This window comes from Loxodonta africana, chromosome 19 (assembly GCF_030014295.1).
Source record: "Loxodonta africana isolate mLoxAfr1 chromosome 19, mLoxAfr1.hap2, whole genome shotgun sequence".
Taxonomy (NCBI): Eukaryota; Metazoa; Chordata; class Mammalia; order Proboscidea; family Elephantidae; genus Loxodonta; species Loxodonta africana.
The window spans coordinates 43845060-43860768 of NC_087360.1; the positions used below are offsets into that span (position 1 = coordinate 43845060).

The 15709-nt window shown below is 38.9% G+C and overlaps 1 protein-coding gene across 7 annotated transcripts in view; it reads left to right on the forward strand.

The window, feature by feature from the left end:
- Positions 1-15709, forward strand: part of INTS9 (integrator complex subunit 9) — a 166014-nt gene that overhangs the window by 56220 nt on the left and 94085 nt on the right. For 5 of the 7 annotated variants that reach the window (XM_064271902.1, XM_064271905.1, XM_010592337.3 and 2 more), the window contains 2 exons: positions 339-478; positions 2316-2402. The exons of the other annotated variants lie outside the window; for them this stretch is intronic. In XM_064271902.1, coding sequence (XP_064127972.1) covers positions 339-478; positions 2316-2402 — 227 coding nt within the window. The remainder of the gene's footprint in view (positions 1-338; positions 479-2315; positions 2403-15709) is intronic. 7 annotated transcript variants of the gene reach the window in all.

Consider the following 15709-nt stretch of genomic DNA (forward strand, 5'->3'; position numbering starts at 1 on the left):
CTACTTCAGGCTACCTGGTTTCACTTGCCAGGCAGCAGCTGCTAAGACATCCTGTTGTCATTTTTCCTCATGTGTCTAACTCAGAGCTGTGTTTAGTAAAATCAGAATGCTGCTGGTAGACTGGCTACATTCTCACTGTTTGCTATCCTGTCTTCCTACTTAATGTCAGTATTAGCAAATATCCTAAAATGAGAGAATAGAAGTATTGCGGGAAAGGCATCATTATTCTGTAGTACAAAAGCTACTTTTCTGCATTTGGCAACATCATTTTTCAGTTACCTCATGTTAATCTATGTGCCTGAAACAGATATGTATCATTCCCTCCCCTTTCTTTTCAGACTGAGTTAATAGATATGTCTACGGTAGATGTGATCCTCATCTCTAACTATCATTGTATGATGGCATTGCCCTACATCACCGAGCACACTGGTTTCACAGGCACCGTATATGCTACAGAGCCCACCCTTCAGATTGGCAGGTGAGAATATTTATTCTTAGCCTATTAGAATGTTGCTGGAAAGCTCCTTTCTTTCATTGGTAACTTTAATCAGATGTTATGCCAGGATCAATTGTTATTTCCTTCTGAGCAACTGATCCAGAGAATAGGCATGCGTAGGCAACTCTCTAGATAAAGAAACGTTCAGCTGAATTCTCTAGGGTTTGTTAATCTTTTTTTCTGTTCTTTTTATGTAAAGAGTTTCTAGAGAGAGCTCTCCTGTGCATATCATCCCCATTAGGGGAGGCCACAGCAATGCACAGCAAAGAGCTTCAGTAAAAAGGAACATAGCATATTTAGGAAAAGAGGAAGAAAGTATATTACTTTGCTTGCAAAATTACCCCCTTGATATGAAGAAGACTACCCCAGGGAAAAGAATTGTTTTGAAATAAATTGATAGGTATGGCATAAGTTGAAACTATCAGGACCTAAAATATGGGAACTAGGAATGCATAGACTCCTGAGTTTGGGTTCTGGTGTCTTGCAGATGTCTAGCAAGATAGAATTACTAGAAATGAAACAAAATATTTACTTATTTCTATGTCAAGCCATACTGCCTGCAGTATGTACAGAAAAACAGGGATCTGAGGAAGGGCCATTATAAGAAAGTAATAAAACACTCAAGGTAATAGATCGGTTTTAATGAGAGGATAAGCTACAAACATTGGACCGTAGTCCAAAAATTTTAAAGCATGCAGATGGACATAATGGACTATTCTTACAAAAACTACAGAGTGGTAATGAGCTTGGGTCCCAACTCTTGGAATTCTGGTTGGAGGAGGAGATAGTATTAGGACTAAATAAACAAATGGAAAAAAAAATTAAGTTGTTCAATATTCAAATGGAAATAAACTAATGGCTTGCCAGATGCACACATTTACTCCGAGAGGATTTATTCAATATGAATTATCTATACTAGATTATGGGAAACCCTGGTGGCATAGTGGTTAAGTGCTACAGCTACTAACCAAGAGGTCAGCAGTTCAAATCCGCCAGGCGCTCCTTGGAAACTCCATCGGGCAGTTCTACTCTGTCCTATAGGGTCGCTATGAATCGGAATCAACTCAACAGCAGTGGGTTTTTGGTATACTAGATTATAAATTCGAAATGCTGAAATTCTGTTTCTAGCCCTTGGCCATCCTTTAGCCATGAAGGATTTATAACAGTTCTCTGTCCAGTGTATTCCCCATATTATGTGTACCATTGATCAAATAGAGTGAGGCGTTTCTTGGAATCTCCCCAATCTGACTCCATGGTTAATTCATCTTGTGATCTTCAGAGCCCATTCTTTTGCACATTCTTTACTTAAGTTCTTAGGATTAGTGCTAAGAGTATTCTTCACATAAATTTTGCTAATTGCTAAAATACGTCAAGAAAATTTATCAGTTTAAAGTGACCATTTAATATTTTCATTTAAAAAGCAGCCACTACCCATACCCCTGCTGCCGCTGCCACCAGAATCAGGCACTTCACAGTCATTTAACTTTTTCTCCTTCTGTATTTTTAGTAACAAAGGCAGAGATCTCTGAGTGTTAAACCATAGGCTTCTATATTTCAGTGTTTAAAGACTAGATACACACCAGGCTTGTTTTAAAGGTGAATTTAAATCATTTCAGTTTACAATTTTTAGCATGGAAATTCAATGAGAAGGCTAGAGTTTTGGTTAACTTTGTGTGTAAAATGGTGCCAACATTTATATGCAGCAGAGAGGAAGAAGGTATTGGGGAGTGGCAAGTCCATTTCTCCTGACTACTGTGTTACAGCATTTTGTTTTTCTAATATTTTTATGGATGTTCATCACTTTTTTGTTTAAACTCAGGCTCCTTATGGAAGAGCTGGTGAATTTTATTGAAAGAGTGCCAAAGGCTCAGTCTGCCTCCTTGTGGAAGAATAAGGATGTACAGCGGTGAGGAATATTCCTCTCTTTTTCTGTTGTCTGTAGGGCCTTATACTTTCCACAGTAGTCTCATTTGTTTTCTTATTTTATGGTATAACTGAAGATTTTCTTTTCCCTATTTTATGAAAGGGTTACATTTGATTCAACCAGCATTTTTTGGGAGGCAACTATGTGATGGGTATAGGAATTATTAGATACTAGCTTTTTTTTTAGTAGAATGGTGGCTTTATCTTTGAGGTGCTCAAAGTTTAATGGAAAGTCAGACAAACGGGTGAATTACAATCCCACATGGCATGTATTATAAGAGATGTCTGACCACAGTGCTGCAGGCATTTGGAAAAAGAATTCTCTCTGCTGAAGGAAGCTGAGGAAGACATTCCTTAGGAAATAATAATTAAGGTGGGTCTTGGAGGAAAAAAAAAAAGGACTTTTCTAGATTGAAAAAAAGATGGGTAGAGTGGTCCAGGCAGAGTATCATAGAACATAGTACATTCAGGGAACAGTGAGAAGTTCAGTTTGGATTAGGGCAGGTGGATAGGTAAAAGATAAAATTAAGGGGTAAGTTGGAGTAAGATAAAGAAGAATCTAATGTGTGAAGTTTAGGTTTCATATTATAGAGAACGAGAAGTTCTTCAGTAGATTTATAAGAAGGAGAATGACAGGATCATATTTGTTTTGGAGAAAATAATTCTGGAAGCAGCATGGGGGATGGACAGGAGTACAGAGACATGGGGACAGCAAGACTGGGAGTGCATCTGTTTCACAAGCCCAGGGAGATCACAAAGGCCTGAGTTAAAGCAGTAGTAACAAGGATGAAGAGAAGCAGTCTAGCTTAAAATAAATTTCTGAGAGAGAATTAAGAAGAATTGGTAAGAATTGTAAACAAGAGGCCGGGAAAGAAGTAATTAGGAAGGTGAGAGGAGAGCTGAGTATGATAGCCTAGTAGCCAAGGAAATACAAGGTAGTCAGGTAATATCAGGTAGGCTGGAGATGAGGCCATTGGCTATGGAAATTAGGAAATCATTAACAACCCCAGACAGATGAGTTTCAGCAGAGTGCTAGAATCAGAAACCAGTTTGTAATAGGCAAAGTAAACAGAATTATAGACAGCTTCATTTCACTTCCATGCTTTCTTATTGAAATTGGTAACTTAGGACACCAGTCATTCTAAATATACTGGGGTCCCTATAACCCCAGCAACTGCTGCCTTCACCTCCCAGACACCATAATAGTCCCAGCCTTCAGGTTTTAGCATTGAGAGTCTGGATTAAAACATCCTTTGACTTCTCAGATAGTGTATGGTCCATACAGTCCTGCTGAAGTCCAAGTTCTTCCAGCTATCTTGCCCTGACCTCTTTCCAACAAGATCAGTGATGTGTTAGCCATCTCCTTATCTAAACTTTAGAATGTCTTAGATTTTGTGAATCTTCATCGTACAAGAATATGTTTATGTAGCTAGAAGAATATGGGTTTTTTCTGCTGTAAATGCTTCAGAGTTGTGAGCATATGAGTCTCCTCTATGCACTTCTTTGCAAATATGTTATTTATTTTGCTTAATTTATGTGGCACTCACTGTGTGCCAGGTACTACTATAAGTGTTTTATTCATTTAATGCATCTAGTCCTTCAACGCTCATGGAAGCAGCAGTCAAGAAATCAAACAACACATTGCATCTGGCAAATCTGCTGCAAAAGACCTCTTTAAAGTGTTAAAAAGCAAGGATGTCACTTTGAGAACTAAAGGTGCACCTGACCTAAGCCGTGGTATTTTCAGTTGGCTCATATGCATGCGAAAGCTGGACAATGAATAAGGAAGACCGAAGAAGAATTGATGCATTTGAGTTGTGGTGTTGGTGAACAATACTGAATATACCATGGATGGCCAGAGGCACGCAAATATGTCTTGGGAGTAGGTCAGCCAGAATGCTCTTAGAAGCGAGCGAGACTTTGTCTCGTGTACTTTGGACGTGTTATCAGTTCCCTGGAGAAGGATATCATGCTTGGTAAAGAAGAGGGTCAGGGAAAGAGAGGAAGACCCTCAACAAGATGGATTGACACATTGGCTGCAACAATGGGCTCAAACATAGCAACAATTGTGAGGATGGCACAAGACTGGGCTGTGTTTCTTTCTGTTGTACATGCGGTCGCTATTAGTCAGAACCGACTTGACAACATCTAACAACAGCAATCCTTTAAAGTTCCCATTTTACAGAAGAGAAAACAGGCACAGAGAGGATAAGTAACAAGGTTACCCATCAGTAAGTGACAGGATCTGTATTCAAATCCAGACAGCTTAGCTAATCTATGCTGGGCTCCCTCTTGTGCATACACTTATAGCATGTGTGTGAACCTCCTACCATGTGAAGGGAGAAGTATTCTTATCTGTGCACATTTTTTTTTGTTTTATAGATCTTATCTATGTTTCTATTTTCTTGTTTTGGGATATAGTGTACGTATGATTTCACATTAAGATTTTCTGGACATGCATGTATCTCAGTCTTCTGTATTATATGAATAGCATTCTTTTTTATTTTTTGTTTTTCATTATTGTAGATGAAGGTTTACAAAGCAAATTAGTTTCTCATTAAACAATTAGTCTGATTATTGTTTTGTGACATTGATTGCCAACCCCACAACAGGTCAACACTCTCCCCTTCTTGACCTTGAGTTCTCAATTAGCAGCTTTCCTGTCCCCTCCTACCTTCTCGTCCTCACCAAAGTTACCACTTCTATATCGTCTAGTTAGTGTTTTACCCTCCCCACCCCTCACCTCTCTCATAACCATCAAAGATTGTTTCTTTCGGTGTATAAACCTGTTCTTTTGTTTTTATAATAATGGTCTCATACGTATTTGTCCATTTGTGATTGACTTATTTCACTCAGCATAAGGCCCTCCAGATTTATCCATGTTGTAAGATGTTTTGGAGATTTGTCATTGTTCTTTATTGTTGCATTGTATTCCATTGTGTGTATGTACCATAGTTTGCTTAAGCATTCACCTGTTGATGGGCACTTAAGTTGTCTCCATCTTTTTGTTATTGTGAATAATGCTGCAGTGAACATAGATGTGCATATGCCTATTCATGTGGCGGCTCTTATTTCTCTAGGATTTATTCCTAGGAGTAGGATTGCTGGATCATATGGTATGTCTATTTCTAGCTTTTTTTTGTACTTTAGATGAAGGTTTACAGAACAACCGAGCTTCCCATTAAACAGTACACGTATTGTTTTCTGACATTGGTTGAGAGCCCCACAACATGTCAACACTCTCCCGTCTCGACCTTGGGTTCCCTATTACCAGCCTTCCTGTCCCCTCCTGCCTTCTGGTCCTTGCCCCTGGGCTCGTGTGCTCCTTGAGTCACGTTTTTATTTCTAGCTTTTTAAGGAAGCGCCATATCATTTTGCAAAATGATTGTACCGTTTTACATTCCCACGAGCAATGTATGAGAGTTCCAATCTCCCTGCAGCCTGTCCAACATTTGTTATTTTCAGTTGTTTTTTTTTTTTTTGGTTTGTGCCAGTAATGTCTAGGTGAGATGGTATCTCATTGTAGTTTTGATTTGCATTTCTCTAGTGGCTAGTGATTGCGAATGTTTCCTCATGTGTCTGTTAGCCCTCCTGAATTTCTTCTTTGGTAGAGTGTTTATTCATATCCTTTGACCATTTTTTAATTGGATTATTTGTTTTTTTTTTTTTTTTTGTAGAAGTGTTGGATTTTCCTGTAAATTTTAGAGATTAGACCTTTGTCAGATGTGTCATAACCAAAAATTTTTTCCCATTCTGTAGGTTCTCTTTTCACTCTTTTGGTGAATCTTTTAATGAGCATAAGTGTTTAATTTTTAGAAGATCCCAGTTATCTAGCTTATCTTCTGGTGTTTGCGATTGTTAGTTATGGTTTATATCCTGTTGATGCCATGTATTAGGGCCTCAAGCATTGACCCAATTTTTTTTCTATGATCTTTATGGTTTTTCAGTTTATATTTAGGTCTTTGATCTATTTAGAATTAGCTTTTGTGTATGGTATGAGGTATGGGTCCTGTTTCATATTTTCACAGATGGACATCCAGTTTTGCCAGCTCCATTTGTTAAAAAGACTGTCTTTTCCCCATATAATGGACTTTGGGCCTGTGTCTAAGATCAGGTGACCATAGGCGGATGGATTTGCATCTGGGTTCTTGATTCTGTTCCATCGGTCAGTGTCTGTCCTTGTACTAGTACCAGGCTGTTACAACTATCATAGCTGTATAGTAGGTTCTAAAGTCAGGTAGTGCGAGTCCTCCTACTTTATTCTTTTTCTTCAATAGTGCTTTACTTATCTGAGACCTCTTTCCTTTCTATATGAAGTTAATGATTAGTTTTTCCATTTTGTTAAAGAATGCTATTGGTATTTGGATTGAAATTGCATTGTATTCGTAGATTGCTTTGGGTAAATTGGCATTTTCACAGTGTTGAGTCTACCTATCCGTGAGCATGGTATGTTTTTCCATTTATGTACATCTCTTTTGGCAGTAGTATTCTGTAGTTTTCTTTGTATAGTTCTTTTACGTCCCTGGTTAGATATATCCTAAGTATTTTATTTTTTTAGAGGCTATTATAAATGGTATTGCTTTCCTGTTTTTCTTTTTGTAGTTCTCTTTATTGGTATATAGGAATCCAACTGATTTTCCATGTTTCTCTTGTATCTCGCTACTCTGCTGAATCTTTCTATTCCAGTAGTTTTGTGTGTGTGTGTGTGTGTGTGTGTGTGTGTGTGGAGTTCTTTGGGTTCTCTATGTATAGTATTATCCACAAATAGGGATAGCTTTACTTCTTCCTACCAATTTGGATGTTCTTGATTTCTTTTTCTTTCCGTATTGCTCTAACTAGGACTTCCAGCACAGTGTTAAATAAAAGTAGTGATATAGGGCATCCTTGTCTGGTTCCTGTTCTCAGGGGTGATGTTTTCAGCCTCTCTCCATTAAGAATGATGTTGGCTGTTGGTTTTGTATAAACCCATTGCTGTCAAGTCAATTCCAACTCATAGCGACCCTGTAGGACAGAGTAGAACTGCCCCATAGAGTTTCCAAGGAGCACCTGGTGGATTCGAACTGCCAGCCTTTTGGTTAGCAGCTGTAGCTCTTAACCACTATGCCACCAAGGTTTCCTGCTTTCTGTATAAACAAAAAAATTATGTTGAGGAATTTCCCAGCTTTACCAATTTTGTTGAGAGTTTTTGTCAGGAATGGGTTTTGGATTTTAGTAAATGCGTTTTCTGTGTCAATTGAGATGATTGTAAGATTCTTTTGTTTTATTTATGTGGTGCATTACATTGATTTTCTAATGTCGAACCATCCTTGCATACCTGGTATGAATCCCACTTGGCTGTGGTGTATTATTTTTTTAATATGATGGTGAATTCTCTTGGCTAGAATTTTGTTGAGAATTTTTGCATCTATATTTATAAGAGATATTGGTCTGTAATTTTTTTGTGATGTCTTTGCATGGTTTTGGTATCAGGGTTATGCTAGCTTCATAGAATGAATTTATAAGTCTCCATTCCCTTTTTTTTGTTCTGAAATACTTTGAATAGTACTGGTGCAAGCTCTTCTCTGAATGTTTGGTAGAATTCTCTAATGAAGCCATCTGGACCAGGGCTTTTTTTGTTGGGAGTTTTTTTTATTACCTTTTCAATCTCTTCTCTTGTCCTGGGTCTGTTAAGATTTTCTACCTCAATTTGTGTTAGTTTAGATAGGTAGTGTGTTTCTAGAAATTTGTTCATTTCCTCTAGGTTATCAAATTCATTGGAGTATAGTTTTTCATGGTACTGTGTTACAATCCTTTTTATTTCACTTGGATCTGTTGTAATGTCCCCACGTTCATTCTCACTTGGGTTATTTGCATCCTCTCCTGTTTTTGTTTTGTCAATGTGTCCAGTGGTTTGTCGGTTCTGTTAATCTTTTCAAAGAAGTAACTTTTAGTTTTGTTGATTCTTCTATTGTTTTTCTGTTCTGTTTCATTTATTTCTGCCCTGATCTTTATTGTTTCCTTTCTTCTGGTGGCTGTGGCCTTCTTTGGCTGTTCTCTATTTGTTCTAGTTGTGTGGCCAATGTTTTGATTTTGTCCTTTTCTTTTTTGACATGTGCATCTAATGCTATAAATTGACCTCTGAGCACTGTCTTTGCTGTGTCCCAAAGGTTTTGATATGATGTGTTTTCATTCTTGTTTGATTTTAGGAATTTTTTTAATCCATCGTCGATTTCTTCTATTACCCAGTGGTTTCTAAGCAAGGTGTTAGTCAATTTCCATGTATTCAATTTTTTCTTGTCTTGCTCTTCCTTTATTAATTTCTAATTTAATGGCATTTTGATCAGAAAAGACCCTTTGTATTATTTCAGTGTTTTGGATTTCGTCGAGGGTTGCTTTGTGGTCTAAGATGTGGTCTATTCTGGAGGATGTTTCATGTGTGTTGGAAAAGAATGCGTACTTCGCTGTGTGGGTTGAAGTGTTCTGTATATGTCTATGAGATCAAGCTGGTTGATTGTTGATTCTATATATTTGTTGAGTTTCTTTCTAGATGTTCTTTCCTTTACTGAGACTGGTGGGTTGAGATCTCCTACTCTTATTGTGGAACTGTCAATTTCTCTTTAGACAGCATATTGATAGGTCTTGCTTTTGTATTCATTCTGTCACTCTCTGTCTCTTTATGGGCACATTTAAGCCATTTATGTTCAGTTTGATTATTGATAGGTGTGAGTTGATTGCTGTCATTTGTAGTGCCGATGTTTCTTTGTTCCTCTTATTCTTCCATGTTGAATCTCTTTTGTCTGTGGGTTTTTTTGTTTGTTTCTTTTTCGTAGATTTTATGTTTTCTTTATTTTGATGAGCAGGTTTGTTAATTTTCTTTGTGATTACTTTGAAATTTACCCCATATTCCTAAGTTTAAACCAGTCTTTTATTACTTGATATCACCTTGACTTCCTCCCCATTTGAAAGTTCTATACCTACATCATATATTCCCTCTTTTATTGTCCTGATGTTGTCATTTATGGATTGACCTCTGGTTCCCTGTTGTAAATCTTTAAAAATCTTTTAGTTTTGTTTTATCCTTGAGAGTTCATTATTTAGGTTGTTATCTGGCTGATGTCTTGTGTCTCAGATTCAGATTGTTGTCTGCTGTTTTTAGTTCTGTAACCAAAGGACTCACTCTAATAATTCTTGTAAATTTGGTTTGGTTTTTACATATTCCCTTAATTTCTGTTTGTCTGGAAATGTCCTAATTTCACCAGCATGTTTTAGTGAGAGTTTTTCAGGATATATTATTTATGGTTGTAAGTTTTTTCCTTTCAGTATTTTATATATGTCACCCCATTGTCTTCTTGCCTACATAGTTTCTGCCAAGTAATCAGAGCTTAGTCTTATTGTTTCCTCTTTGTATGTAACTTCTCTTTTTTTTCGAGCTGCTTTTTGGATTCTTTCTTTGTCTTTGGTTTTAGTGAGTGTGGTTACAATGTCTTTGTGGTTTTCTTTTGGCATCTATCCTATATATGGGATTCACTGAGTTTCTTGGATGATCACCTTTTCATCCTCGTAATATTAGGGAAGTTTTCTGTCAGCAAATCTTCAGTGATCCTCTCTGTGTTTTCCGTTTTTCCCCCCTGTTCTGGAACTGCAATCACATGCATGTTTTTGCTTTTGATTGTATCCCACATCGTTCTCAGGGTTTCTTCATACTTTTCTCTGATGTCTCCTCAAACAAAGTGGTTTCCAAGGATTTCAGTTTCACTGATATGTCTTCTGTTATTTCAGATTTGCTCCTAAAACCTTCTATTGCACTGTCCAGTTCTGAAATCTTGTTTTGTATCTTTTAAATTTCTAAGTGCTGTTTTTTATGATTTCTAGTTGTGTATTTATTTTGATGCTTTGTTCCTGTATTATTTTCCTGAATTCTTTCGTTGCTTTGTCTGTGTTTTCCATGGTTTTGCCGGTATTTTCCATGATTTTGCCTATTTTTTCCTTATTTTTGTCTATATTTTCCTTTATCTCTTGGAGAACCCTAATATTAGAGTTTTGAGTTCCCTATCAGGTAGTTCCAATACCTTTTCTTCTACTGGAAAGTCTTCTGGTGTTTTATTTTGGTTGCTTTCTGGAACCACGCTGTCCTGTTTTTTGTGTGTGTTTTGATATTGTCTGCTATCTCCAGGATGTTCAGGAATTATTTTCTTTGTTTATTGATTGTTGATTTGTTTGTTTCATCCATCTCTTTTGTTTTTTGGTTATGTCTGGGCAGATGAGCTGAGCATGTTGCTTGCTTATCTGTGGGCGTGATCCTTCTCACCACCTTGTCCAAATGGGCATAGCCGGTCACTCAGCAATGGGGCTGTTCCAGTGGGAGTGGGCGGGCAGGAATGGGTAGTTTGTGTCACAAACTGGGGCTGACCAGGCAGGGCTGTTGAACTTTGCAAGGCAGGGTCCGGGGGCTGGGTCAGTGCCGTTCAGGTGCACGGTGCTTGGAGCATGCTGCAAATGGACAGAAGGGAAGGGAGAGGATGTGATGTGCAGAGCTAAGTGGGTGAAAGAAAGAAGAGAGGGAAACAAAAGTGAAAGAAGAAAGTAAAAATGTTGATGTGGTAGGATTTGGTGCTTGAGGGTAGGGCAGATCCTGCAAGGTAGCGTGCTGGTGGCTCTCTGGTTGAGCAGTGCGACTTGGCCTGTCGAGAAGGGGTGTGGTCAGTGCACAGGGCTTGGTGGATGGGAGAAAGGAAAGGACAGGGGAAAGAATATAGAAACCAACCAACAAACCAATAATTGTGTGTGTGTGTGTGCGCGCGTGTGTGTTGGGGAAGTCATCCACTGGGGGCGGGGCAGAATTGGGCTAGTGACGAGCTGAAGTCTTTCCAGTGACACGGCCTGGCCTGTCAGGAAGGGGCAGAGGCAGCACAGGGCCTATGTGGGAGGGAGAAGGAAAAGGGAGAAGGGGAAAGATAAAAATAAAAACTGTAGCACTGAGGGAGCCGCCCTATAGGGACAGCGGATACCCTGAGAGACTGTGTGCCAGAGGCTCTCTGGCCAAGCAGTACGGCACAACCCACCAAGAATGGGGGGCCAGTGCACGGGGCTAGGTGGGTGAGAGAAAGAAAAGAAGAGAAGGGAAAGAGAGAAGAAACAACAACAACCAAAAAAAGAAAACAAAAAATAAATAGGTGCTGAAGGAGCTGGTCAGTGACAGCGGCACAGATCCGGAGAGGCCGTGCGCAGTTTCCCTCCAGCTGAGCAGTGCAGCAGAGCCCCTTGAGAAGGGGTGAGGTTGGTACACAGGCCTGGATGGGCAGGAGAAAGGAAAGGAGAGAAGATACAGGAAAAAAGAAAGAAAGGAAAAAGAACAAAGCAAACCAAAAAATCACAGCCCACCAAGAAGGGGAGTGACGGCATGTGGGGCTAGCTGGGTGGGAGAAAGGAAACAAAGGAAGAAAAAGAGAGAGAAGCAACAAAAAAAGCCAAAGAATAAAATAACACCCAAAAAAAATGGCACTGAAGGGGCCGATTTGGTGGGAGCCCCATGCACCTTGGCAGCAGTGAGCTGGTGTTTCTGCAGCCAAGCAACCATGGCCTGTTGGAAAGCGGCAGAAGCCAAGTACAGGTAAGAAGGGTGAGGAGTAGCAAAGCATATATCCCTGGTAACGGAGTGCTCTGTCTCCTGCTGGGAGCTCCGTGAGTTTGCTTCCCTGTACTCCCTGGCTGTTTTCCTTGGTGGCTATAGTCCAAGATGCTGAATCCATGCCATGTTAGCTGGTAGGGGCCCTCCATTCCTTGTTATCTGTTCTGTGTCAGGTTCTTATTCCATTCAGTGCTACTGAGTTTTTTATGCCTTCATTAGATGCTTAGGGTTCCAGGAATGATGTTTGTATCTTTTTTACTTAGTTTTTCAGGTCTTTACTGTAGAGGGACGGTCTGGTGCTTCTGTCTATAGCACCATGTTGGCTCCACCTCCCTGAATGGCTTTCTTGACCTTACCTGCTGTATTAGCTGTAGTCCATGGTCCCCTTCCCTCGTTATTTTGTGTTCTCATTGTCTGCCGCCTTGTCTCTTAACCATTGCTATACCATCTTCCCCCTTTTCTTTTCCTCTTCTATGTGCCTAGTGGACCATGTAAGACTCCAGCTGTATGTATCTCTTTCACTAGAAACCTTAGGACTTTGTTTTCTTTCCCCATGGAACACATATGCTTTGGCTTCTGTTGCTTCCTCCTTTTAAATTTATAGCCTTTATAGTATTTTGGCACATGAGAAATGGTGTTGAAAGTCAGTATTTCCTGACTTCCAAACCCTGGGCCAAGTCTCAGGGAGTCCCAAGTCCTTATTTTTTTCCCTTCTGTGACCTTGGGCAGAGTCCTTGGCAATCTTCCTTTGGCTTCCATTCTTTGTAAAGTACAATAAAATAACTAGCTCAAAAAAGAAGTGTTATCACATATTAGGGGAAAGGGTGAATAAAACTTGAAGAAGGAGAGGGCTAGGGAAGAGGCCTGAAAGTTATTTCATATGATCCTTAGGAAATCTCCCTTTAAAAAGTACCCGTTGAAATAAGGAAACCCTGGTGGCATAGTGGTTAAGTGTTATGGCTGCTAACCAAAAGGTTGACAGTATGAATATACCAAGTACTCCTTGGAAACTCTATGGGGCAGTTCTACTCTGTCCTATAGAGTCACTGAGTCAGAATCAACTCAACGGCAACTGTTTCATACAATTGAAATAAAGCCTTAAGTTTGCTCTCTTGCCACCTGGTGGGCAAAAATCAGAAACTGTTGAGAGCTGGCTTGGTAAAGGAGCAAGGAAAATTACTTGAAAAATAGGAGAAGACCATATTTCATTCTGACCCTGGTCAAATACTATGATGCGAGGTAAGCCATAGTTATTAATAGAGAAAGGGAAAAGTCTAATTGTTGGAAAGGATACGCTGAGCTGTTAGTGAGACAAACTAAGAAAGCTGTGTCCTCTTTTTCTTCTGGATAAACTCAACATAAATATTAAACGTGGCAGAAGAATTTGAAGAGCTATGTATTCTATAATTGACATCAGATGAAAGAGTTCCTTTGAAATATTGACCTAGAATTTATCACTTTTAAATTTTTGTCTTTTACAAGCCAATTGGTATCTAGTATCCCAAACTACCATGACATACTACACTGAGAAACACTGTTCTTTGCCATCTAGTTCATTGAAATTTTTCCCAAGCGATATGGACTATCTTTCCTTCATTTGTCATTCTTTCTTTTTTTTAGTTTCTGCCTTCTCTTTCTCCGTTTCCTGTAAAGTAGGGGTCACAAACTGCAATGTTTACAGGAATCGGGGGGAGGTATTGTAAAGAAGTGAAGTGGACTGGTGGAAATTGTGGACTGGTGAGCCCTTGCCCCTTTAAAGGGGCAGCTGACACACAGCTGCAGCAGACTTTGGCCATGTGGGATTGTGAGCCCATCATGCCAAATAGTCACCCCCCCCCTTTTTTTTTTAAAGAGAATCTCAAAATAAGGATGTTTTAAATATGATTGTGTGTGTGTGTGTGTGTGTGTGTGTTTAAATGTTGACTCAAATTTTTTTAAAAAATCCTTTATGATCCAAGCAAAATAACCTTTGTGGGCTGAATTTGAGGCATGAGTCCCCCGTTTTTGACTTGTGCTTGGACCTTACACAGGCAGCCTCAAAGTAGCTCTTGGTTAACTGCCTTGAATTATTATTAGCAGAAGGTCAGCAGTTCGAATCCACCAGTTGCTTCTTCGAAACCCTATGGCGCAGTTCTGCTCTGTCCTATAGGGTCGCTATGAGTTGGTTTGGAGTTTTTTTTTTTTAATTAAGTTACTAATAAGACCATCAACTAAGGAAAACAGTAAATTAAAATCTTTCAAACTCATTGATCATAGGAATCTGACCAAAACCAAACCCAGTGCCATCGAGTAGATTCCGACTCATAGCGAATCTGACAAATTCCCCTAAATCATTTGAAGTTCATTTGCATTAGCAGCATTTGATTTAGTGTTAGTATACCAAAATAAACTATTACTCTTGCTTTTTGACAGCTGTATTACTTCCTACCTCAGTTGACACTACTGGAGATTTATTTGGAAGAAGATAGCTATTCTTCTTCCTAATGTTGACATTGCAGTTTACTCTTGAAAAGGAGATTTGTTTTGGAGGGTAGGAAAAGGAGAATCCCTCGCAATATAATTTTTGAGTCTTTGACTTTCCCACACTTACTTCACTACTTAGGTTTTTATGGAAATTTTAAAACAAATTATCCCATTTAAGAGACTAACACAGCCACTAGTATTTTTAGTCTAATGCCGGCTTTTTTTTTTTTGAGGGGGTGGTGTGTAAGATTAGAAGCCACAGTTGTAATTAAGAATAAATCATTGGATAGTATGATAACCCTCTCACAACTTACAAGCATTAGGGAATCAATATATCCCTGGGTGAGTTGTTGTGGCAGTTTTTAGCACTCAGAGTTTAAAATGTGGGTACATATACCTTCTAGAAGACAGAAAAAAAAAGAAGAAACAGGCATACTGTAGTTGAGATTCCTCTGCTCTGATACTCCTGGAGTATTTGTAGAGGAATTTGTCAAGTTCAGCTTGACAGTAGGAAGAAAATGAATCAGTCTGGACTTGGAGGTCAGATGGATTGATGTTTGATTTTCAGATCTGCTTCTTAGTGACTGTGGCAAATTGTGTTTTTAGGCTCGATTTCCTCATTTATGAAGTAGGAATAGTGTTAGCAACTTCACAGGGTTGTCATAAGGCTTAAATGAGTAATATGGGTAAAGTACTTCAAACAGTGCTAGGTACTTAGTAGGTACTCAGTAAACACTAGTATCTTTTTCTCCTTTAAGAAAACACTTTGCTCATCTAACCTTCTTTCACTTAGCAGAACACATCTGCCTTCCACAACCTCATTAATCTTCAATGCTATCTTTCCTAATGAAAACAAGGTAGTACTGTAGACAGAAAGAAAACAGTTTTCTAATCCCAAATTGCCTCTAGTTTGCTCTGTCATTCAGATTCTTTTGAACTCAATCTCCTTTTCTGTAAAACAAGAGAATTGAGTAAAGCTATCTCTAAGTTCACTTATTTATGGTTTTAGAAAATGTCCAAAGGAGAAGCTATTTAAAGTAGGTCCTCATTGAGTAACGGTACTTTTATGAAGTCATCACACTTTGTTTTTCAGCTTTGCAATTCCAGAAACTTAATTGCTTTATTTCATTCAGAGTTAACAAGCCTCTGAGGGACTGGTTCATGCTAACCAAACTCCCAGGGTTATTGACTGGCAAACAAAAATTTCTTGATTAATTTAT